This window comes from Microcaecilia unicolor, chromosome 4 (genome assembly GCF_901765095.1).
Source record: "Microcaecilia unicolor chromosome 4, aMicUni1.1, whole genome shotgun sequence".
Classification (NCBI taxonomy): Eukaryota; Metazoa; Chordata; class Amphibia; order Gymnophiona; family Siphonopidae; genus Microcaecilia; species Microcaecilia unicolor.
In genome coordinates, this window is record NC_044034.1 from 140986977 (window position 1) to 141012508 (window position 25532).

The 25532-nt window shown below is 41.5% G+C and overlaps 1 protein-coding gene across 3 annotated transcripts in view; it reads right to left on the reverse strand.

The window, feature by feature from the left end:
- ELP4 (elongator acetyltransferase complex subunit 4) overlaps window positions 1-25532 on the reverse strand; it is a 335577-nt gene that overhangs the window by 59952 nt on the left and 250093 nt on the right. For 2 of the 3 annotated variants that reach the window (XM_030200666.1, XM_030200665.1), the window contains exon 10: window positions 876-914. The exons of the other annotated variant lie outside the window; for it this stretch is intronic. In XM_030200666.1, coding sequence (XP_030056526.1) covers window positions 876-914 — 39 coding nt within the window. The remainder of the gene's footprint in view (window positions 1-875; window positions 915-25532) is intronic. 3 annotated transcript variants of the gene reach the window in all.

Genomic DNA, 25532 nt, shown 5'->3' on the forward strand with positions numbered 1-25532 from the left:
CCACTGTACCCTACTGAAAAACACTGACATGATGATGGGGACAGCAATAAACCCTTTCTTTTCTAACCAGGTATCCCACTGTACCCTACTGGAAACGCTGACATGATGATGCGGACAGAGTCCACTAATGCCTTCAGGCCCCGGAATCAAATGTAAAAAATGGGTCTGCGTTACCTCACAAGGTTCTTGCTTCACACTACATGAAGCTGAAGAAAATGGTGCTCCTTCATACTATCATCACAGGGCCATCTTTGAACAGGGTAGGCAAGATTGCGGGTCAATTGGACGGAAAAGGGATTTTAATCTTGACTGAAAGGAGTGAAAACATGTAGCACCAATGAGGGCCCTTTCTGGTAAACTGGAAAAGGGAGACTGACAATCTTTGGTCCAGAGGGGCCTGTGATGTAGATTGAAGGGTGGAGGAATCACTAGTTTGGTAACTTATCCAAATTAAATCTAATTTTAATGTCAGATTTACGAAAGGCGTAACGCCCTTTGGTAAATTGGGCATTAAAAATTGTGGCTAACGCCCATGGTAAAATTAGGTGTTAACACCCAATTTTAACGTAGCTTAATAAATAGTCCCCTTAGACTTAAAATTAGCAATCACAATTAAGGAAATATGCTACATATCTAGGGTGTCAGACACCACAGCAAGTTCATTTCCTCTACAAATTTATAATAACAGCTCAAAAGAAATTCAAGATGCTGCACATTAAGTATGACCAATTCAGAAGTATACATCAGGATGAAAAATTTTATGACAGATTCCAAGAATTTTCTTTTGACAACTAGACACTCAATAATGATCATGTTCAATTTTTCTGAAATTTGAGAGTCTACAACTTCATAACTAACACAACAACTTATCTTACATTCCGCAGTACACCTTGCAGCTCTACATGGATAACAATCTGAAAAAAAACAAACTGGCTAAATCCAGGAATTACAAAATCTCATTAAAAAAAGAAATATATTATCACCACGATTCTATATAGTGTGACCTCAGTTGCAACTTAATTAGTTAAACTAGTCAGAGCCAATAATTGCCACTTAACAAGCAATTAACACTAATGGTTTAATTAGAATTTATGCACAGAACAGTCTAAGGGCCCTGTTTACTAAGGCACGTTAGCATTTTTAATGTACAATTAGCGCATGCGCTAACTGTGTAGGTGCCTATAGGGATATTGTAGGTGCGTACATGGTTAACACATGTTAAAAATGCTAACATGCCTATAACGCGGCTTAGTAAACAGGGCCCTAAGTAAGCATATTCTGTAACGTGATGTGTGTAAATTCTAAGTCGCATAGTTGAAAAGGGGTTGTGTCCATGGGTATAGAATGGGCGATTGTTGGCATTTCTAAAATCTATATAGGTCGTTATAGAATAAACCCGGTCCGCACCTAATTCAGGCGTCAGTATTTACACCAAGTTTTACTCGGCGTAACTGCCCACACTAAATTTAGTCATGCAGATGGGTGCTCAGTGTATTCTACAAACCACCTAGAAATGTATGCTTATTCAATGAAGTACACCTAAAATTTTGTTTTGGCGCCAATTTCTTTTAGGTATGATATATAGAATCTGGCCCTATACATAATCTAGATACAATATATAGAATCTAAATTATAAACTAACCTGCAATAACAACAGATCTAACCCTTCTCCAGTTAAATTTTTTGAAACAAAATATGTCTTAAGACGTCTAAAATTCCTATAGTCAGTATCAATTAATACTTTTTAAAGCAAAATTGACCACGAACTTTACTTGAAAATGGAGATGATTACAACAATCCATTTGTTTTATTCATTTTGGGGGATGACTAAACAGTGTAAAAACATACCTGTTCAATGTCAAGGTCATTTTTATTTGATATACCACCGACTGCACTGACAGCTAAGCAGTTTACAAAGTGTAATTTAAAATCGAAACAAAACATACTGGGCTAATGGACCATTGGTCTGACCCAGTATGGCTACTCTTATGCTCTAACAGGACATCACACAAAAGGAGGCAACAGGAGGAATGGTTACAATAGTACGAAGGAAATGTGCAGTCTTGGGGTTATGTACCAGCCCCTGAGGTCAAAAATAATCCAAGTAGATAAGGGAAACCAATCAGTTATTTGGTAAAGCCTTGGAAAGAAATGAGCTTTCAGTAATTATTTAAACTTATTATATGAAGTCATAGGCTTAAGATTAGGCGCAGGCACACTTAACATGAGTGTCTCATATTCTCAAAACAAACCTGTTGATAAGAAAGAATAGCTAGAACATTCTGCTGAGTAGATTGGAGGGCTCTCTGTGATACATAAGGTTTAAGATGATTAGCTAAATTTGAGGGAACGCAGGGCCACAATTGATTGGGTGACAGTCAAGGTCTGAAATAGAATTCTGAATGCATGGGAAGTCAACGTTCAGCACAAAAATATGGTGAAACAAATGGTCAAATTTCCTTAAGCTATATAGTAACCTAATGGCTGTATTCTGAATTTTTTTTTTAGAGTCTTTTAAGTTGGGAGTTTTGTAGCCCCTGGTACAATGAGTTACAATAGTCCAATTTTTGTTATTACAAGTGCCAAAATTAGGGTATGAAGAGAGGTCTGGTCTAGCAGCGATTGAATACAGTACATTTAGGTAAAGAAACAGCTATACACTCGAGAGTCCTGTGCATTGAATGTAATTGTTTTGTTTTATCAAGAGTCACACCAAGGATTTTAACAGAATCTTTTAAAGCAAGCGGAGTGCCTTTAATGTAGGGAGTAGGATAGGAGGATTGTTGAGTACCTGAAAGAAAAATAATGGCCTCAGATTTAGCGGCATTTAGGTTCAGGACATTCTCCAAAAACCAATCAGCTGGGATAGCTAGTTTAGAAGAAACAAAAGCAATTACTGAGGGTGACTGTGTTTCAAGAGGATAAAGAATCTAGATATCATTGGTGTATATGTAAAAGGTGAGATCAAGCGACTGGATAAGAGGGGTGAGAGAAGCCAAGAAAATGATAAACCAGAGAATAATGGTTTAGGAGTGAAGGAAGTGTCACCCCAATAGACTGTGAAGGGATGATCAGAAAGAGAAGATTCAAGTCAAGATAGAGCAATATCAGAGATGATGAGATCAGCAAGGCACTGTAAGAGCATAACATGATTAACTTTTTCTATATCACCTCAAAGAATTGTGGAAGTTCACTACCTAAAATGTTTTATACATTACCCATCTTTCTAACAAATATTTTTCATCAACAAGATGAGAGCACATGGTTATACGGTTTTAATTTCTTTCTCTAACAGCTTGCTCCATTTGTGCTTTAACAAAACATGCTTCACCTAAAGAAAGTTATCAGATAGTCAGCCGCCTGCCAGGTTGATTTGAGGCACACCATCACCAGAAATATTTGCTTAAATATTTATTTCACATAAGCAAAGAATCACAGTCTGGAGTTTAGGTATTTTCATTCTGTTTGCTGTCATTTCATGAAATAAAAAATTAAGAAACCTATTAAATAAACATACATTCGACATGTAATTTCAAAAAGAATTTTAGTTTGACAGAGGCAGGTTGATTCTTGCCATCCTTTTTGTTTTCTGAATTATCAAATAATCCAAGCTGGTGTAAGTTCCCATAAAGGTCAACAAACTGAAAGGCACCTGATTTGATACCTCACTAGCCTGTATACTGTTAAATATCTCTAACAGCTTTTACATCATTAGACCTAGATATCAGTCTAGAATGTGTAGCATAAAAACATACCAAATGCTAATAGGACAAATGCTGAACCGTTCTAATAAATTACAAAGAAAAGATGTGTTCCTAAAATCAAAGGCATCGTTCTTGCATGTATGGTATTGGAGGGAAGGGAAAGGATAAGAAAGCTTTTCTTCAAATTCTTCCCTATTTTTTACATGTGTTACTAAAAGTCTCTTGTTGTGAAGCGCTGCGTACGAATGGTAGCGCTATAGAAATGATTTGTAGTAGTAGTAGTAGACACAAATACAAAGGATCCTCCTAGCATATGTAGCAGTTGTTCTGCCCTCCTAGGGATGATCTGTAGTTACACTCACCTCAGGCATGCAAAGATGATGTGTACTGTCACATGTAATTTCAATCACTGGGAGGTTTGTTTTTAGGCAAATTATTTGTATGCAGTGATGACAGTTTATCCCAGCCCCCACACTGCCACTTGGGAAATATTGCACACAAAATGAACAGAAACTTGGCCATTCTTAAGTGTCAAGGAGAAACGCAGAGCAAAACTTGGCTTCTGCCAGTCAAAAGGCATGAAGGTACCAACAACAACAAAAAAAAAGGCCAATTGCATGTTTTCAATAGAAACTGATGGGTATTCTGAAATTTACAGATATTCAAACACCACGATTAAATTATTATTCAATAATTAATATTTTTCTGTTGAAAAATATGATTTCTAAAATCAATCATTATAGTCATTAGTGCCCCAATTTATTATGGGTTATTACATTCATGCACTTTTGATATTCAAGACACTATTTTGTAGAAGTACTTGGATTTTCAGCTGCCTTTGATACTATGGAGCATAACATTTTGACACATTATTTCATGGTTTTCAATGCCAATTGTTAAGTAAGCCTGGAGGTGTACAATAAGTGGAGGACTAGCCTAGTGGTTAGAGCACCAGTCTTGACATCCAGAGATGGCTGGTTCAAATTTCAGTGTTATGCTTTGTGATCTTGGGCAAATCACTAAACCCTCCATTCCCTCAGGTACAAAATTAGACTGTGAGCCCTCCAGGACAGAGAAATACCCAGTGTACCTGAATGTAACTCACCTTGAGCTACTGCTGAAAAAGGTGTGAGCGAAATTCAATTAAATAAATAAATAAATAAATAAATAAATAAAATCTATTTCTATGAGTATACCTATTGAGCTTCTATCATAGGCTTCCAGGCTTACTTAACACTGTCATCAGATCCAAATACCCAAAAGATGTAGAAATATGAAAATACATGTCAAGAATATGTCTCCATTATTAAAACTGGACAAGTAGGGGTGACCAAGATGGTTGCCAAGGTCTGACACAGTTTGAGAAGTGGTAATTTGCTTTGCTTTTCTTTCTGTTTATTTTTCTGAATGCGATACCTTTTACTGCGATGATGAAACATAAGAGGTCTCTAAGATCTCCTCTTCCTGGGAGTACATGCAGTGGTGCAAGTTGGACGAGTTTGCTGGTCTGAAGGTTCTAGCTGTGCGTGCTTTCCCTACACCCTCTGTACCTTTGTCCATGAAGGGAGAGGCTGGCTTGGAAGTGATTTCACTTTCTCTTTGGAAACAGAAGCCATTGAAGATTCTCCTCTACTGGTTGAAAGTGTATGATTGCAGGACCTTGATAACTTCCCCCCTTTAATGAATTCTATGAGGAAGATATAGATGAGCAACCCATGCCAGAAATGGTATTCAAAAGTGACAATTCAAAGGAATTGAAAACATTTTTGGTGAACCTGGAAAATATAATAATTCAAATAGACAAGCAAGAGCAGCAAATCACCTGAATCAGATGATATACACCACAGAATACTGAAAGAACTCAAAATAAAACTGCAGATCTACTATTAGTAATCTGTAAACTATCATTAAAAGTAATCTACGGTACCTGAATATTGGAGGGTGGCCATCATAATGCCAATTTTTAAATAGGGCTCTAGAGTGAGCTTGGAAAGTATGTACCAGTGAACCTGATGTCAGTGCTGTACAAAATGGTGGAAATGCTTATAAAGAACAACTACTACTACTACTATTAAACATTTCTATAGCGCTACTAGACTTACACAGTGCTGTACAAATTAACATGAAAAGACAGTCCCTGCTCAACAGAGCTTACAATCTAAATTGGGCAGACGAACAGACAGCTAGGGGTGGGGAAATTGCAGTGGTAGGGGTGATAAGTGAGGGTGTTGAGTAAGAGAGTCATGGTTAGGAGTTGAAAGCAGTAGCAAAGAGGTGGGCTTTAAGCCTAGACTTGAAGACAGCCAGAGACTGAGCCTAATGTACTGGCTCAGGGAGACTATTCCAGACATAGCGAGCAGCGAGATAGAAGGAACGGAGCTGGGAGTTAGCAGTGGGGGAGAAGGGGGACGACAGGAGACATTTACCCGGCGAACGGAGTTCACGGGGAGGAGTGTAGGGAGAGATGAGAGCGAAAAGGTACTGAGGAGCTGCGGAGTGGATGCACTTGTAGGTCAAAAGGAGAAGTTTGAACCGTATGCGGAAGCGGATAGGGAGCCAGTGAAGCGACTTGAGGGTAAGAGTTTTGGTAGCGTCCTCGGAGAGGACAGGGCGAATTTTGTTAATATTATAGAGAAAGAAACGACAGGTTTTGGCAATCTGCTGAATATGAGCAGAGAAGGAGAGAGCGGAGTCAAAGATGACTCCAAGGTTGCGCGCAGACGGGACAGGGAGGATGAGAGTGTTAACATTATTGAACACAGACAGACATGGTTTAATGGACAGAGTCAATATGGATTTACCAAAAGAAGTCTTGCCTCACCTATTACATTTTTTTTGATGGCATGAATAAACATGTGTAAAAACTGTGGCAGTTGATATCAAGATTTTCAGAAAGCTTTTGCAAAGTCCTCATGACAGGCTCCTGAGGAAATTAAAAAGTCATGGTATAGGAGGCAATCGGGAACTGATTAAAAGGAAGAAAACAGAGAGTAACTGCAGGAGAACCTTGGGAGACTAGAAGATTGGGCATCCAAATGGCAGATGAAATTTAAGGTGGATAAGTACAATAAGAACAGCTACTCATATTATAGTTACTTATGATAGGTTCCGAATTATAAGTTACTGTCCAAGAAAAGTATCTATGTGTCATTGTGGAGAACATATTGAAATCTTCTGCTCAGTGTGTGGTAGCAGCCAAAAAAGTAAAAAGAATGTTAACAATTATTAGGAAAGGAATAGAGAATAAAAAAAGTTACCCTCAGATTCTATATATGGCGCCTAAAATTGTGCATGCTAATCAGATTGTATTCTAATTAGTGCACACAACTTCATTAGATTAACAAGCCAATTAACACTGATAATTGCCAATTAACAAGCAATTATTGACACCAATTGGCATTAATTAGGATTTACATGCAGAACTGTCTAAGCGTATTCTATAATGTGATGTGTGTAAATTCTAAGTTGCATAGTTGAAAAAGAGGATTGGCCACGGGCATTGAATGAGTGGGTCATGGGCGTTTCTAAAATGTATGCACGTTGTTATAGAATACACCTAGTCTACGCCTAATTTAGGTGTCGGCATTTACACTAAGCATTACTTGGTGTAACTGCCCTAAATTTAGTTGCACAGACAGGCACCCAGCATATTCTATAAACCGTGAAGAAATTTAGATCTATTCTCTAATGCACGTCACTCAACACTCTGAAACTCATTGCCAGAGGATGTGGTAAAAGCATTTGGTGCAGCTGGATTTAAGAAAGCTTTGGACGAATTGCTAGAAGAAAAATCTATAAACTGTTATTAACATACACTTGGGAAAAGCCACTGTTTTCCTTGAGGGAAAGTAGCATGGAACCTTCCTACTTTTTGGGACTCTGTCAGGTACCTGTGACCTGGATTGGCCTCTGTTAGAGAGAGGATGCGGGGGCTAGATGGTCTTTTGGCCTGACCCAGTATGGCAATTCTTATGTTCTTAATCTATAATTGTGTGCTTTCTTCCTTGTAATGTTACAAATTAATTCAATATAATGTTAGATTCAAGAGTTACTGTTTTTTAATATTTGATGTCTTGGATACATTCATAGGATTCAACATTCCACCACTCTGATAGTACATCATTCATCAAGCAGGAATGTACTCTCAAGGCAACAAAGTAGAACAAGAATAAAATACACCTGTATGACTAACTACAGATCTGGAATCCACAATATGTAGCAAAAATTACCAAAAAAGAATGTCCTTAAATTTCACTCCCTGAACTGATTTGCTCTGACAAATCCAACAGATCTTTCAGTGTCATTACTAATGCACTTGTCACTCAGGATTATTCATCCTCATTAATGACAATGGGAAAGTTTATCTTTGGAACACATTTTAAATCATCCACTCTTTACAATAGGACCATGAAATCTTTTACAAAACATGAGGCGGGGACTACTCTGACAACAAAACCCCTTCCTGGCAGCTTTATTCTTAATGCCTGTTCAGAGAATAATCTGTTTATTATAAAATCATACAGAACAATATATTGAACACAATTTGAAACAGGAATAACTAGTGTGATTTTCAAGCTTGGAAGTGCTTTTTTCAACATACTTAATGGGTTCAAAACATTAGTTTGTTGAAATATTTTAGCTAATTCTTAGGTCTAGATTTCTCCCTTGAATTACAAAAGAAGAAAATGTTATCCATATTTTCCCAATCAATCCAAGAATGCTCAAAAAAATTACTAAAAAGAACACTGCTACATCTAGATATCACAGTCACTGTTAATGTTACTTGGAAGTGAATAAACATTATGGAGCCCTTTTACTAAGCGGCAGTAAGCCCACCGTGGGCTTACAGTGCACGAATCTGGAGCTACCGCCGGCCCAACGCAGGTGCCGGAGGTAGCTCCACCCCCAGCGCATGCTATTTCCAGAGCTAGGAGAAATATTCAAAAAATATTTCTGTAGGGGGTTACCTAGCAGTAATCAGCACTACCAGATTACCGCTGGGTTAGCGCAGGATCCCTTACCTCCACCTCAATGGGTGGCAGTAAGTGCTTCCCCCTGTATGGCCATGTGGTAAGAGCAATATTACCGCATGGCCATGTCTTTTTTCAGCCTTTTTACCCGATGTTAATAAAAAGTGCCTCAGCGCATGGTAAAAACGGTCCCTGATGCTAGCGCAGGGCTCTTTTTACAGAAACTTAGTAAAAAGGCCCCTAAGAAAGCAGATCTCAAATCATTTCTGAGTTCAGAGGTGAATATAAATGCCTCCTGTAAATTTATGCCAGTCTCTTTCAACTGAAACGAAACTCTGGAATGAGAGGCAAAAGAAAAAGTTAAAACGGGATAAACTCAGGAGTAATCTAAGGAAATACTTCTTTGCGGAAAGGATGGTGGTTGCATGGAATGACTTCTCGGTGGAGAGGAGGACAGTATCTGAATTCAAGCAAGCTTAGGATAAGCACGTGGGATCTCTTAGGGAGAGGAAGAGATAGTAGATAGGCCATAATTCCTTTATCTGTCATCATCTTCTCTGTTTCTATACACCCATGTAATTTTATAACTATTTCCAGCCTTCAAAACACAAGCAAACATGTATTCCAACAAGAGTAGGTATACATTTACACGATTCACATGTAGGCATTCACAGAGATGGTATCTGGGTGCAGCAGTGAGGTACATGCATGCTTAATAAAATAGCAGACACAAAAACACCACAGTGATCTAATAATTTAACTGCCAATTGCAGTGGTGCAATTTGTCGGTATGTAATTTTGAACTGCAAGATTTACAGCACCCACCTCCTCATCGATCAGACAGTAAAGAATCTTATTTTCTGTATTTTTCTTTATGCTTAAACTTATATTTATTTAATGAACGTATTCACCCATTTTATCCTAATCTTTAACTCAAGAACTCTGTAAAGTACTCATCTTATAGGTGTTTAAAATGCTGTCGGGTGGGGGCTACTATCCAGTATGCTTAATAAAATATGCACATACCTGCATAGAGTACATGTGTATGTTGCCTTTATAAACCAGATATAAAATAGGTAAGTTTTTCTTAAAGGGTTTCTGTATAAAATTAATCTCTAAGGGGTAATTTAACAAAGGCCTCTTTGTACATATATGAGAGTATGTGAATGTAGAATGTATCATAAAACTACTAACAAAAACACAGCTCAATTATTAAACCTCCAAAACAGGTAGCATATAGTGGACCATCATAATATACAATACAGTACAGTAAGCTCTTACATCCTGCACTAGTGTTCAATACTACGAAGCTAGGTATACCTAGGCAAAGTACATGGAATAATCAAACATTTCAGCAGATGATTCATACAGGGAGCAGAGGTTTCATCCTGCAGATAGTCCACAATAATGTGCAGAACTGTTTAACTTTGAAATTTTAACCTTTGGTCCTAAGTTAAAAGTCTAATAACAAGTAACAGTTATTTCAATGTCACTTTCAGCAACTATAAACTTCATCCATTTTGGGTGGGCACAAATTTTCTCTCTGCACCTGCCCTCCTCAACTCAAAATATAAATACTTTAGCTTATGAGGATTCTCAAGCCCCATCAGCTGAAAATCTCCTTGAAGGTGGCCAAGACTCCCTTTTATCAAGCTTGGCAGGTAGCAGCAGTGTCCATGAGCCATGATCAGTTGTTGGCAGCTCAAGGGAGATGCTGACTGGCAAGTTTAGTAGATTGGAGCTTTGGCTGCTTTCAGATGAGGTCCTCAGCTGGCAGGGCTTGGGGATCCCACCAGCTACAGCAAGGGTCAGGGCTGGAGTTAGACATGCTGGGCTCAGGGCAGAAATAAGGTGGGGGCCCCCTGATTCCCTCCCTGCCTCCCCCCCCCCCGATCTCCGCACCTGCTATTATTACCACACCAACAGACTCTCATCAAATACAAAACAAGGGATCACAAGGAAATCCAAGAAGTTAAACTCTGTATGTATTGCAACACTGAATAAACAAACAGAAATGCATTTCCTTTTCAGCAGAAGACAATACAAAGACATCTGCTATGCACAAATCCCAAAGCTAACACATTCCAGTTAATAACTTCAAAATAAAAATGCTATTTTCTACCTTTGCTGTCTAAGCATTTTATTGTTTCCATTATGTTGGTCCCAGTTTTTCTTTTCTGCTTTCCTGTCTTCTGCTAATTCTCCTTCCAGTGGTTGCTGTCCATTTTGCTTTTTCTCCCCTTTTGTTCTATTTCCTCACTACATCTGTCTGACATCTTTCCTCCCTTTTATTTCTTTTCTGCCTCTGTTCACTCAAATTTCATCCTCTTTCTCACCCTTCTTTTTATTTTTCACCTTTCAATGTTTTATCTCCTTCTCTCATGACCTAGTTCACCCACTTACATTTCCCCAGCCTTCTATTCCTCTCATCTACTCCGCATTACCATGTTTCTCCCATGCATCTGCTCCCTCTTTCTCCTATCCCCATTTTCGTAGCCTGACATGACCCCTGGTCCCTTTCACTCCACCCCTTGGCTCTTCCTGTCCCTTCTCTCTTCCCTCTTGCTCCCCCTCCCGTGGTCCAGCATTTCTCCTTCTCTCCTTCCTATTGTCCAGTGTCTCTCCCTCATTCCCTTTGGTCCCTGGATCCAACACCTCTCTCCTTCCCTCTCTCCCCTCCAGTCCATGTACAACATCTGTCCCTATCTCACATCATCCATTATCTCTCCCTCTCTCCCTTCCACCCCAGGTCCACCATCCCTCCTCTCTCTCTCTCTTTTTCCACCTCCCTTTCAACTCTGGATCCAGCATTTCTTCTCCCCCACCTTAGAAGTGTCTTTCACCAGTGGGTTGCCGGCAGCACCAGCAATTCCTGTATGCTGCCTATAGCTGACCCAGCAGCCTTTCCTCTGCCACATTCTGCACAGGCAGAAACAGGAAGTTACATTATAGTGGGTAGGACAAGGCTGACAGAAGGCTTCCAAGGTTAGCTTCAGGAAGCAAATGGGATCACTGCCACTGCAGGCAACCCTATGATGAAAGACCGAGGGGGGGGGGGGGTTGGAAAATACTGGACTGAGAGGGCCTCCCATACCCGGGGGCCCAGTTTGCCCTCCCCTACTGCTGGCCCTGTGAAAGCTGAACTGCCGCAGATTGCTGACTCCCATAGTAAATCAAGATGAGGTAGAACCTTGCCTTTTATTGCACATTGATAACTTCCTCCCTTATTGTTCTTAAAGCCAAAGGTAGCAAATTCCAAAAAGAAGGGGCCTACATACTCATCAGTGCAACCTCGGAGTGAACCTGCAACAAAACTTCTTGGGTCAATCGTAATTGGTGGCTTGGCATATAATGGAGGTAATTGTATAGTCACTTTCACACATATGTGCCACATGTGCATGTAAACAGACTGTTATATGATACCAACTGGTGTAGAAGTATGTGCTATGACATGACAGCACACAATTTGCCTGTAGGCATGTGCAGGGGTAGAGTTTGTGCAAATACACGCGAAGATGAGAAAACATGCTGATCTGTATGTGTACTTAAAATTGTAGGTACGGGCATTACACCTACTCTAAGGCAGGTGTGATGTCGGGCTATCTGCTAAGAGAGGAGCGTTTTCTGCCACTTATTCTAGTATTGCATAAAGACAAACAGGCAACCCCCTTAACTTCTTAAATTATTTATTATTTATTGCATTTGTATCCCCACATTCCCCCACCTATTTGCAGGCTCAATGTGGCTACATAGATTTGTTAATATTGTCATTTCAAGATATCAAATACAGTAGTAATGTGTACGCGATTAAGGAGGGAAGAAAGAAGAAGAAGGGAAGAGATTGATTAGGGTAGTTATAGAAGGTGGGCATTCATAATTGAGTGGGCTGGTGAGGTGACTTAGTGAGGCTATAGGTTCTCGTAGGCCTTGTTGAAGAAGAAGTCTTCAGAGATCTTTTGAAAGATAGTTGTTTCGTTGATTGCTTTCAAGTCTGTAGGTAATGTATTCCATAACTGCATGCTCATGTAAGAGAAGGTAGTGGCATGCATCAGCTTGTATTAAATCCTTTGCAGCTGGGGTAGTGCAGGTTGAGAAATTTGCGGGATGATCTTTTGGCGTTTCTGGGAGGTAGGTCTACGAGGTTTAGCATGTAGATTGGGGCGTCTGCGTGAATGATTTTGTGTACAATCGTGCAGATCTGAACGCAATGCGTTCCTTAAATGGAGCCAGTGAGTTTCTCTCTTAGGATTTGCACCTTTCATATTTAGTTTTCCAAATATGAAGCAATCAGGTCCCTACTATAAAATCACCCTCAAAAATTTAAACAGACATTTAGGCAACCTGATTATGGACAAAATTATACCAGCCAAATAATTTAAAAAGCTACCTGCTTCTCAACAGGAAGCTAATAAACGGTAATAAGTACAGGAATGATATATATTGTGTGGAGGAGTGGCCTAGTGGTTAGGGTGGTGGACTTTGGTCCTGGGGAACTGAGTTTGATTCCCACCTCAGGCACAGGCAGCTCCTTGTGACTCTGGTCAAGTCACTTAACCCTCCATTGCCCCATGTAAGCCACATAGAGCCTGCCATGAGTGGGAAAGCGCGGGGTACAAATGTAACAAAATAAAATAAATAAAATAAAAATATTCACTATTCTTAGTTCCAAAAATAATGTTAGCTGAGTGGTTCTGAACTAACTGCAGCCTATGAATGTATATCGTGGATGCAAACCATTTCATTCAGAGATAAAGGTGATAAATGGTTTCACTGTTCTTTCTGAACCACTGTGTATGTTTATATTGTAAACCACAATGGACAAGCTGGATTCTGTATTTGCAGTATATAAGTTGTTTTACAGAAACAAATGAAATACATTGTGTGCTGATAGCTGTCAATCACAGCTAGGACTAATCTTAGATTCTAGCAGCATGTGTCAGCATCTTCTTCCCTCTGTAATGAAAGAAAAACCAACCAACCAACCAAACAAAAAAACAACCCCCCCGCCCCCCCGAGCATATAGCACCAGGAGTTGTAACTGTCTACAGTAGAACTGACTGCTGGCTGGCAATTTTTAGAAGCAATTACACCTTATTATTGGAATCCACACACTTGCCGACAGCCACCTATAAAACATTATCAAACCACATAGTACATATTTAAACATGAAACGCTAATCTATAAACAGCATCACCAGCAAGATTTATAAAGATACCAATGTGTCTATTCTATGGCTCAGTTATATCATCTTTAGTTCTGATTTCTACATCTCCACTTTGTTTTGTCCTATTATATGTTTTACAATTTTTAGCCACCTTCTTCCTAGTTTACTCTGCTGTTGCATTAGAAGCCAGAACAGAATCTGCTATGAAAAAAATATAGTAGTGTCCCAGCCAATTCTAATTCACATCCCTGAAAGCAGCTAGGAAGGAGGACCTTTTAAAACTTTATGACACTAAGTTGAGATGGGAATGGAATATAAATCAATACAAAGGGGAAAGTGGTGATGTCTTACCCAATTTGCCTATTTGCGGATGATACTAAGATCTGTAACAGAGTGGACACCCGGAGGGAGTGGAAAACATGAAAAGGATCTGAGGAAGCTAGAAGAATGGTCTAAGGTTTGGCAATTAAAATTCAATGCAAAGAAATGCAAAGTGATGCACTTAGGGAATAGAAATCCACGGGAGACATATGTGTTAGGCGGGAAGATTCTGATAGGTACGGGTGGAGAGAGGGATCTTGGGGTGATAGTATCTGCGGATTTGAAGGCAACGAAACAGTGTGACAAGGCGGTGGCCATAGCTAGAAGGTTGTTAGGCTGTATAGAGAGAGGTGTGACCAGCAGAAGAAAGGGGATGTTGATGCCCCTGTATAAGTCGTTGGTGAGGCCCCACCTGGAGTATTGTGTTCAGTTTTGGAGGCCATATCCTGTTAAGGATGTAAAAAGAATTGAAGCGGTGCAAAGAAAAGCTACGAGAATGGTATGGGATTTGCGTTACAAGACGTATGAGGAGAGACTTGCTGAACTAAACACGTATACTCTGGAGGAAAGGAGAAACAGGGGTGATATGATACAGACGTTCAAATATTTGAAAGGTATTAATCCGCAAACGAACCTTTTCCGGAGATGGGAAGATGGTAGAACGAGAGGACATGAAATGAGATTGAAGGGGGGCAGACTCAAGAAAAATGTCAGGAAGTATTTTTTCATGGAGAGAGTAGTGGATGCTTGGAATGCCCTCCCGCGGGAGGTGGTGGAAATGAAAACGGTAACGGAATTCAAACATGCGTGGGATAAGCATAAAGGAATCCTGTGCCGAAGGAATGGATGGATCCTCAGAAGCTTAGTCAAGATCGGGAGGCGGGGCTGGTGGTTGGGAGGCGGGGATAGTGCTGGACAGACTTGTACGGTCTGTGGCAGGGCTGGTGGTTGGGAGATGAGGATAGTGCTGGGCAGACTTATACGGTCTGTGCCAGAGCCGGTGGTTGGGAGGCGGGGCTGGTGGTTGGGAGGCGGGGATAGTGTTGGGCAGACTCTGCTGCACGTCTTATATTCCGCCAGAACCGATATGCTCATATCACCCCTCTCCTCAGGTCACTTCACTGGCTTCCAATCAGATACCGCATTCAATTCAAGCTTCTCCTTCTTACCTACAAATGCACTCAGTCTGCTGCCCCTCACTACCTTTCTACCCTCATCTCCCCTTACGTTCCCGCACGTAACCTCCGTTCACAGGACAAATCCCTCCTCTCAGTACCCTTCTCCACCACCGCCAACTCCAGGCTCCGCTCATTCTGCCTCGCCTCACCCTATGCTTGGAACAACCTTCCTGAGCCCATACGCCAAGCCCCCTCCCTGCCCATCTTCAAGTCTTTGCTTAAAACCCACCTCTTCAATGCTGCGTTCGGCACCTAACTCTTACCGTTCAGCAAATCCAGACGGCCCCATTTTGACTGCCCCTATCGGACTGATCGTTCACTTGTCTTTTAGATTGTAAGCTCTTTGAGCAGGGACTGTCCCTCTATGTTAAATTGTACAGCGCTGCGTAACCCTAGTAGCGCTTTAGAAATGTTAAGTAGTAGTAGTAGTAGTGGTCTGTGCCCTGAAGAGCACAGGTACAAATCAAAGTAGGGTATACACAAAAAGCAGCAATTATGAGTTATCTTGTTGGGCAGACTGGATGGACCGTGCAGGTCTTTTTCTGCCGTCATCTACTACTATGTTCCTTAATTTTAACTACTAAAAAACCCTGGAAACTGAGCTGTTATAAAAGTTTTAGTACAATTGAAACAAAGACTCAGCACATGTTACAGCCTGCAAATCTCTGACTTTCATCCTTGCATTTTCAGATGTAATATCAGGATGTCCTACACTAAAGATCCTGCGCTTTCCCTACCTCGTTCTGCATTTGACTGTTAATATGGGAATGAATCACTGAACATTGTTACACGCTGCTATGTTAAATATTATCCCGTACAACACGTGCTATTTCTTGCATTAACTGCTTAATGCAAGTTAGTAATAGGGCCGGCTAAGTGATCATGTGTTTATTTCGCTTTATCTTCTAATGGGGATAAACACTGCACAACTTTAGTTACCGTATTTTTCGGACTATAAGACGCACTTTTCCCCCCCCAAATTTGGGAGGAAAATGGGGGGTGCGTCTTATAGTCCGAAGGTAGAGATTTAGCAGGCCGCCCGCCCTCCCACTGAGTTCGGGATCGCCCTCCCTAGGGTTACCTCCCCTCCCCCCGGCCCTGTCACCACCTCTCCCCTTACTCACGTGATCTTCCCTGGTGGTCTAGTGACGTCAGGGCAGGAAAGAGCCCCCTCTTTCCTTCCCAGCACGCTGCTCTGCATCCTCCTGTATGCTGCCTGTGACGGTCTCGGCGAGATTCAAAATGGCCTCCGAGAATTGAAGTCTCGCGAGGCCACTTCAATTCTCGGAGGCCATTTTGAATCTCGCCGAGGACCGTCACAGGCAGCATACAGGAGGATGCAGAGCAGCGCACTGGGCAGGAAAGAGAGGGCTCTTTCCTGCCCCGATGTCACTAGACCACCAGGGAAGATCGCGTGAGTAAGGGGAGAGAAAGTGACAGGGCCTGGGGGAGGGGAGGTAACCCTAGGGAGGGTGATCCCGAACTTGGAGGGAGGGATTCGGACAAGACGCACCGGAGCACCTAGGTTTTAGAGGAGGGGAAAAGTGCGTCTTATAGTCCGAATTTTGTTTTTCCTATTTCCCTCCTCTAAAACCTAGGTGCGTCTTATGGTCCGGTGCGTCTTATAGTCCGAAAAATACGGTACCACACAGGCTTGATTCCTTAACATTCTTGAAATGTGAATAAAATGTATGGCATAATTAAAAGAACTAAAACAGGCATGATAAAACATTGATATTGCTAAAATCAATTTTTATACAAATGTTAAAGTTATGGACACTTTCCTGCATGGCTGCAGAAAATTAAGAATAAACTTTGGAATATATTATGAATAGTATATACATATTATAAAGATTTCTTCAGAAAATGTTTCTCATTTTATGTGTGGCATACTTCTGAGAATCTGGAACCTTTGGAAGCTTTTCATTGAAATATCTGAACATATATAGGGGCCCTTTTACTAAGCTGTGCTAAAAGGGGCCTTGTACTCTGATTACCATGTGGGTTTCCCCACGTGCTAAGGCCACTTTTAGCGAGCTGTAAAATGGCTGCATTTCCATTTTTTCTATTAATGGCAAGGCACTCATTTCCTAATTAGCGCATAGCCATTAGCTTGTGAACCCTTACTGACACCTATTTAGTAGTGGAAAAGGCTCATGTGCTAATTGGTTGCTGTATGACAATGTAGCTGTGCTAACCAATTAGTGCTGGCCACACCTACTCTCCGCCCCCCAAACATGCTCCGGGAAGTGTGCACAGATGCCTGAACTACAGCAGGGTGCCTGAGCGCGCTCCGCGGTAGTGCACTTTGGCGATGGGAAACAAACAATAGTGCTTACCACTGCTTATTAAAAGGACACCATGTTTAGGCTGCATTTTATCTGTACATTTTTCTGAGAATCTGGAACCTCTGGTAAATGTCTTAGTGAAATATCAGCACATATATAATGCTTGGGGTGCATTTTATCTATGGCATATTTCTGAGAATATGGAACCATTGGAAGCTTCTTACTGAAATATCTGCACATATTGAAGGGACACTCATGGACTGGACCATGAGCGTTTAACTTGGCTTAGCACAAAGTCACCTTTGGGGTTAAGTTTGTTTGCTGTTAACTTGTTGCTGAGAGGGGAAGGTAGAAGGGATTGGAGGGTAGTATCAGCTTGATAGGTGTGGCATGAGAGGCGCTGGGAGTTTGGGATTGGTGGATTTATGAGAGGGGAGGGATTTTGTCTGTTTGTGTGGTGATAGGGTTTTGGCGGGCTTTGTTTTGGAAGGGTTGGCTAGGAGGGAAGGGTGTGGAGGGCTTCAGACTGTTGTCCCACTGTGACAGGGTGTACATCACGAGGGGGGAAGAAACACCTACACCAGAGATGTATTAGAGCTGAACCTGATAGAATTGAGGAATCTCAGCCCAGGAGCTGCATATGTCAACCATCTGGATTTGGAGTTAGTCCCGAGGCCCAACTCTTCTGGGACTGACATTGGAATTCCCTGAACACGCAAGCATCCAGTAGCTGAATGCTGGATCTTCATGTGCATAAGATCTGAATAGACAAGTTAGATGACATTCCATGATAATAAAGATGTGGAAGTGAGGAAAGACCCCTGTTGGGCACAAAGGGGGGGGGGGGGGATATTCTTTCCTGCAGGTCCTTATCCATAGGGTGTGGGTTATTGGGTAGCCCCAACTCACCCTGACCAGAAAAGAGGATTCATCGCAAGACCCCAAGGCTAGTGAACCTGAGGAGCTAGAGATGATTTTCTCCTCTTTCTGGGGGTGAGAGGCCTTTCTGGTGGAGGATCATGGACTGCCTGTTGGTGGATTCTGATGGAGAAACATGGATTAACTTTTGCTTTGGATTTTTGCCAAGGGATTGTGGACTCACCTTTGCTTTGGATTGCTGCCTTTGTCTTGGATTGTTATGTTCATTTGGATTATTTGAAAAAGGATCACAGATTTACTAATTTTTACTAGATGAACCTTCTGGGACGGAGTTGAACAGGGGAGAGAAAGATCTTCAAGGATACTCAGCCCACACCTCTGGGTGGGCATGGCGTGAAAAAGATACTTGGCCCATACCTGGCGGCATGAAAAGGATACTCAGCCCACACCTTCGGGTTGGCGGCGTGATACCCCCCTACCTTCCCAGTGGGTAGGGATATGGCACAAAGGGTGGGAAGGTTGTTGAGGATAGGTTGCAGCTTAGTGGGAATGGCGGGAATATGGACTCACTGGGGGGTTTTGGTTATGTTATGAAATTGAATTTTGGTTCCTTGAGTGTCACCGCCTTACAGGAGAGGAGTTTTTGGATCTCAGTGTCACCGCAGGCTCCTGGGAGTACTGGGAACTTTTCAAAGCTAGTTTGATACCATCTAGCTGAATGGAAAACTAAAGAGTTATCAGTTTGATGTTTTAATCTGTGCATTTTTGGGTATTTGCAGAGGTTGCCATTTTATATATTTTGTTATAAAACTTTTTTTCAATAAAGCTGCAGCCAATGTTTTGCCACCTTAATATTTTGTGGGTTCAGTCTTTTAACTGTGACATATGGTAATGAAAAAGATGTGTGCATTGCGAGTGCCTAATTTATGTTTAGGTTGCACTTTCTTCTATCCTTCTTAACAAGCACAAAAGAATAGCTAAGAAAACTTTGCCCATAGATTCATGGGAATGTTATTTTTAGTTTAGAGGATAATGCAGATGAAGCAGAAAGAGCTCACGGCAGCGGCAAAGCTAATGAGCAGATCAAAATTCCAACATTTTATTTCTTATATTTTCAGTCTACTATAGTTCTAAAACCAAACACATAAATTAAATCTATTTCAAAATGTGATTGGTCTTAAAAAAAAAGAACCAAGGTGTTTTTGAAAATTATTTTGGGTCTCTATCATCAACTGCGCTAGCGGTTCCCGGTGCAGCACTGGCTTGATAAAAGATGCCCCTTATCTTTTCTTAAAATAAACAGTAAAATATTTATTCTACATAAAATTATCTCCTGATGGTAAAATATACAGGGTGCCTCAAAATGAGATGAAAATACAAAATGTTTTAATAAGTGGTATAAAACAACACATAACACCTGCAGATCCAGATAAGCAAGTAAGAAATAAGTCTGTTTTTAAAATTTTAATTTATGCTGTCATTTGATATGAATACCTTTAGAAAAGCAGGACAACGAAGTTACAAAGTGCAGCAGGTCTGGCATGCTGTTTTAATAACAACGTTTTCCTCCCTTAAAAATTAAACATTCAAAAACGACAAAATTAGAAAACAAAAAAATAAGAGCACAATGTATGTTGTTTGGGCAGAAACCACTATTGCTTTAGTGTATACCTTTTCAGCTGACCGTGCTGCTGATTTATTGAGTTGAATTTGGAAACCACTGGTTCTACAACTTCCAACTGGGATTCTATACTGTCTCATTCTAAGAATTTTGTCAAGTTAGACCTTAATAGAACAGCAATAATTGAATATTGCTGGAATAAGCATATTCCACTTGGGCAAATTCCTCTGACAACTGTCCTAATAATGCCTCTGCTTTGTCACAGAGATGCCAAGCCTTGCTCATTATGAACGTCTCATACTCTTTCGGTCCTTTCTTTCACTCATCAGGAGTGTATCATACTCATTTGAAGGGTCTCTCTCTCACTGAGTGTCACTCTCATTTAAAGGCTCCTCCCTGTCACACTCTCTCAGTCCATTCTTTCTTTCATTACAGCCTCATTGCCAGTGCAAAGATCACTGCTTTTATGAAAGGAAAGCTTAAGGGGAGAAAAGCTGAGGCGCCCCACCAGATTGGGTCCATGTTTTTCTCTTTATTTTAATAAATTATTGTAAACTGCTTTGCAAGGACTACAAAGGGCAATATAGCAAATGTCTGAATAAACATAACCAGTGGGAAGAAATCTGAGCACGCCTTCCTATATATTTCCTCTTCCTGCCCCATCCCTTATCCTTGAACTGGGCATCTTCTGCTACTATCTATTTAGCAAATTTGCTAAATAGATACTTTTGTTCTGTTTTCACAGAAGAAAATCCTGGAGAAGGACCACGATTGACTGGCAAAAGTACATATGAGAATGGATGGATATAGAACAATTCACGGAAGAGAGTGTGTATGAACAACTTGAAAATCTAAAGGTGGACAAAGCCATGGGACCGGACGGGATCCACCCCAGGATATTGAGGGAGCTCAGAGAGGTTCTGGCGGGTCCTCTTAAAGATTTGTTTAATAAATCCTTGGAGACGGGAGAGGTTCCGTGGGATTGGAGAACAGCGGATGTGGTCCCTCTTCACAACAGTGGTGATAGGGAAGAAGCTGAAAACTACAGGCCGGTAAGCCTCACTTCGGTTATTGGAAAAGTAATGGAAGCGATGCTGAAGGAAAGTTTAGTGAATTTCCTGAAAGCCAATAAGTTGCAAGATCTGAGACAACATGGTTTTACCAAAGGTAAATCATGCCAAACGAATCTCATTGAATTCTTTGACTGGGTGACCGGAGAATTGAATCATGGACGTGCTATAGACGTAATCTACTTAGATTTTAGCAAAGCTTTTGACATGGTTCCTCACAGGAGGCTCTTAAATAAACTAGATGGGCTGAAGATAGGTCCCGAAGTGGTGAACTGGATTAGGAACTGGTTGACGGACAGATGACAGAGGGTGGTGGTAAATGGAGTTCGCTCGGAGGAGGGAAAGGTGAGTAGCGGAGTGCCTCAGGGATCGGTTCTGGGGCCGATTCTGTTCAATATATCTGTGAGTGACATTGCGAAGGGTTAGAAGGTAAAGTTTGCCTATTTGCAGATGATACTAAGATTTGCAACAGAGTGGACACCCGGGAGGGAGTGGAAAGCATGAAAAGGGATCTGAGGAAGCTAGAAGAATGGTCTAAGGTTTGGCAACTAAAATTCAATGCGAAGAAATGCAAAGAGATGCACTTAGGGAGTAGAAATCCACAGGAGACGTATGTGATAGGCGGTGAGAGTCTGATATGTACAGACGGGAAGAGGGGTCTTGGGGTGATAGTATCTGAGGATCTGAAGACGACGAAACAGTGTGACAAGGCGGTGGCCGTAGCTAGAAGGTTGCTAGGCTGTATAGAGAGAGGTGTGACCAACAGAAGAAAGGAGGTGTTGATGCCCCTGTGTAAGTCGTTGGTGAGGCCCCACCTGGAGTATTGTGTTCAGTTTTGGAGGCCGTATCTTGCTAAGGACGTAAAAAGAATTGAAGCGGTGCAAAGAAAAGCTACAAAAATGGTATGGGATTTGCGTTACAAGATGTATGAGGAGAGACTTGCTGACCTGAACATGTATACCCTGGAGGAAAGGAGAAACAGGGGTGATATGATACAGACGTTCAAATATTTGAAAGGTATTACTCCGCAAACGAACCTTTTTCGTAGATGGGAAGGCGGTAGAACTAGAGGACATGAAATGAGATTGAAGGGGGGCAGACTCAAGAAAAATGTCAGGAAGTATTTTTTTCACGAAGCGAGTGGTGGATACTTGGAATTCCCTCCCGCGAGAGGTGGTGGTGATGAAAATGGTAACAGAATTAAAAAATGCATGGGATAAACATAAAGGAATCCTGTTCAGAAGGAATGGATCCTCAGAAGCTTAGCAGAGATTGGGTGGCAGAGCCGGTGGTGGGAGGCGGGGCTAGTGCTGGGCAGACTTCTACGGTCTGTGCCCTGAAAATGGCAGATACAAATCAAGTTCTGGTATACACATAAAGTAGCACATATGAGTTTATCTTGTTGGGCAGACTGGAGACCGTACAGGTCTTTCTCTGCCGTCATCTACTATGTTACTAAGTACATGTCAAATGATATCTATGTATATAATTTTAGCCACTGAGTAAAGATAATTTTCAGCCCAGCAAATTTGCCTAGGTAACTGCTTCGTTATCTAAACAAATTCCTTTCAAGATTGTCTCATATTAACTCCACTTTTTCTACACAGAAAATATTTCCACTCATCATATGATTCATTCAGTATGTTCTACAATCACTAAAGAATTGACAACGGTTCTGGTACGTTCATAAGTTATGAATAAACTATATTACTGTAATGCTATCTTCTGTGGAATACATACTTTGGAACTTAAATTGTACAGAATATTGCTGTGAAACTTCTTACTATGGGGTACGTTTACTAAGGTGCGTAAGCGTTTTTAACGCGCCTGTAAATTTAAGGCGTGTTAAATGCTAACGCGCCTATACATTTCTATGGGAGCGTTAGTGTTTAACGCGTATTTATGCGTGTTAAAAACCCTAACACGCCCATAGTGCCGCTTAGTAAACCTAGCCCTATCAGGCTTATTTTCGAAAGAGAAGGGCGCCCATCTTCCAACACAAATCGGGAGATGGGCGTCCTTCTCCTAAGGTCACCCAAATCGTCATAATCGAAAGCCGATTTTGGGCGCCCTCAACTGCTTTCCGTCGTGGGGACAACCAAAGCTCACGGGGGCATGTCGGCACCGTAGTGAAGGCGGGACTGGGGCATGATTAAGAGATGGGCGTCCTCGGCTGATAATGGAAAAAAGAAGGGCGTCCCTGACGAGCACTTGGCCGACTTTACTTGGTCCATTTTTTCTTGCAACCAAGCCTCAAAAAGGTGTCCGAACTGACCAGATGACCACCGGAGGGAATCGGGGATGACCTCCCCTTACTCCCCCAGTGGTCACCAACCCCCTCCCACCCTAAAAAAAAAAACTTAAAAATTTTTTTTGACAGCCTCTATGCCAGCCTCAAATGTCATACCCAGCTCCATGACAGCAGTATGCAGGTCCCTGGAGCAGTTTTAGTGGGTGCAGTGCACTTCAGCCAGGCGGACCCAGGCCCATCCTCCCCCTACCTGTTACACGTGGTGGTAAATATGAGCCCTTCAAAACTCACCACAAACCCACTGTACCCACATGTAGGTGCTCCCCTTCATCCCTAAGGGCTATGGTAGTGGTGTACAGTTGTGGGGAGTGGGTTTTGGGGGGGGGTTGGGGGGGCTCAGCACACACGGTAAGGGAGCTATATACCTGGAAGCAATTTATGAAGTCCACTGCAGTGCCCCCTAGGGTACCCGGTTGGTGTCCTGGCATGTCAGGGGGACCAGTGCACTACGAATGCTGGCTGCTCCTCCCACGACCAAATGACTTGGATTTGATCGTTTTTGAGCTGGGTCTCCTTGGTTTCCATTATTGCCGAAAACTGGGGACGACCATCTCCAAGGTCGGCGATCTCAACTTTTATGTCGACCATCTCTAAGGTCGACCTAAATGTTGAGATCTGGGCGGCCCCGACCGTATTATCAAAACGAAAGATGGACGCCCATCTTGTTTCGAGAATACGGGTTTCCCCGCCCCTTCGCGGGGGCCGTCCTGCGAGGATGCCCTTATGAACACTTGGGCACCCTGTTTGATTATGCCCCTCCATGTCTTCCAAATATGATTCATGTGACTTCTTTATTAAAGGAGGAGCACTGGCTACCTATTTCTGCCAGGATTTGGTTTAAAATAGCCTTATTAACTTTTAAAGACTATTCAAGTACACCATCCTTTATATCTTTCTCGCCTGCTAATATTCCTTATGCTCCATCTCGTGGTCTTAGAACTTTGAATAAGAATCTACTGGTACTACCTTCATTTAGACCAGGGGTGGGCAACCTCAGTCCTGGAGGGCCGCAACCCAGTTGGATTTACAGGATTTCCCCAATGAATATGCATCACTTACTAAATACTACAAGTAACTACTAAACGTTTTTTCACCAATTCATTATTTATTCTGAAAAATTTATTCAATACATCATAACAAATTTGTAACATATATTTTCAAAAATCATCCCTCATCCTTCATTCATCTTCAGTCTGCTCACTCAGATCAAACACAGCCAACCAGGATGTATTCCCACAAACCATATTTTTCAACTTAAAAAATTGTTTTGGGATCTTGCCAGGTAACTGTGACCTGGATTGGCCTTCGGTCTGTCCCTGTATGGCAACACTTATGTACTTATGAGAACTCAATTTTGAAGAGCAAAGGCAAGGCATTCTAGAGCTGAGGACCAATGTAAGCAAAAAGTATAGCTTGAGTGTTATAGAGCTGCATTACAGGAGGAGAAGGAAGGTGGAGGAGATGCTGCTGAGAGGACCATAAATGACGAGAAGAGCGATATGGAATGAGCAACCTTGACATGTATTCTGGGGCAGATGGAAGGAGACCTTTGTATACCAGAAGGAGTAGTTTATAGGTGATTCAATAAGATACGGGCAGCCAGTGTTCTTGCTGTAGGAGAAGGGTAACATGGTCAAAGTTCTGGGCGTTGTATAGGAGTTTGACCACAGTAGACTATACAAGCTGTAAATGTTTCAGTGAGGATAAATGTAAACCAGAGAAGAGAGAATTGCAGTAATCTAGGGGAGTAATGACAAGGGAAAGAATAAGAGTATGGATGCTTGAAGAAAAAAGAAAAGATCTTACTGAACAAATACGTTGTAAAGCAAAAATGGACGATTGAACAGTTTTATCAATGTGGTATTTTAAAGGAAGTTATGGTATAGGTCAAGGTGTGACCCTGGAAAACAGGAGGGCAGGGAATGGTGAGTAATGATTGGGGAAATGAAGTGCTTCGGTTTTAGAGATGCTAAGACACAGTCTGTGTTTTTTAAGCCACATAGCAACTTGCTCCAAGCACGAGTTT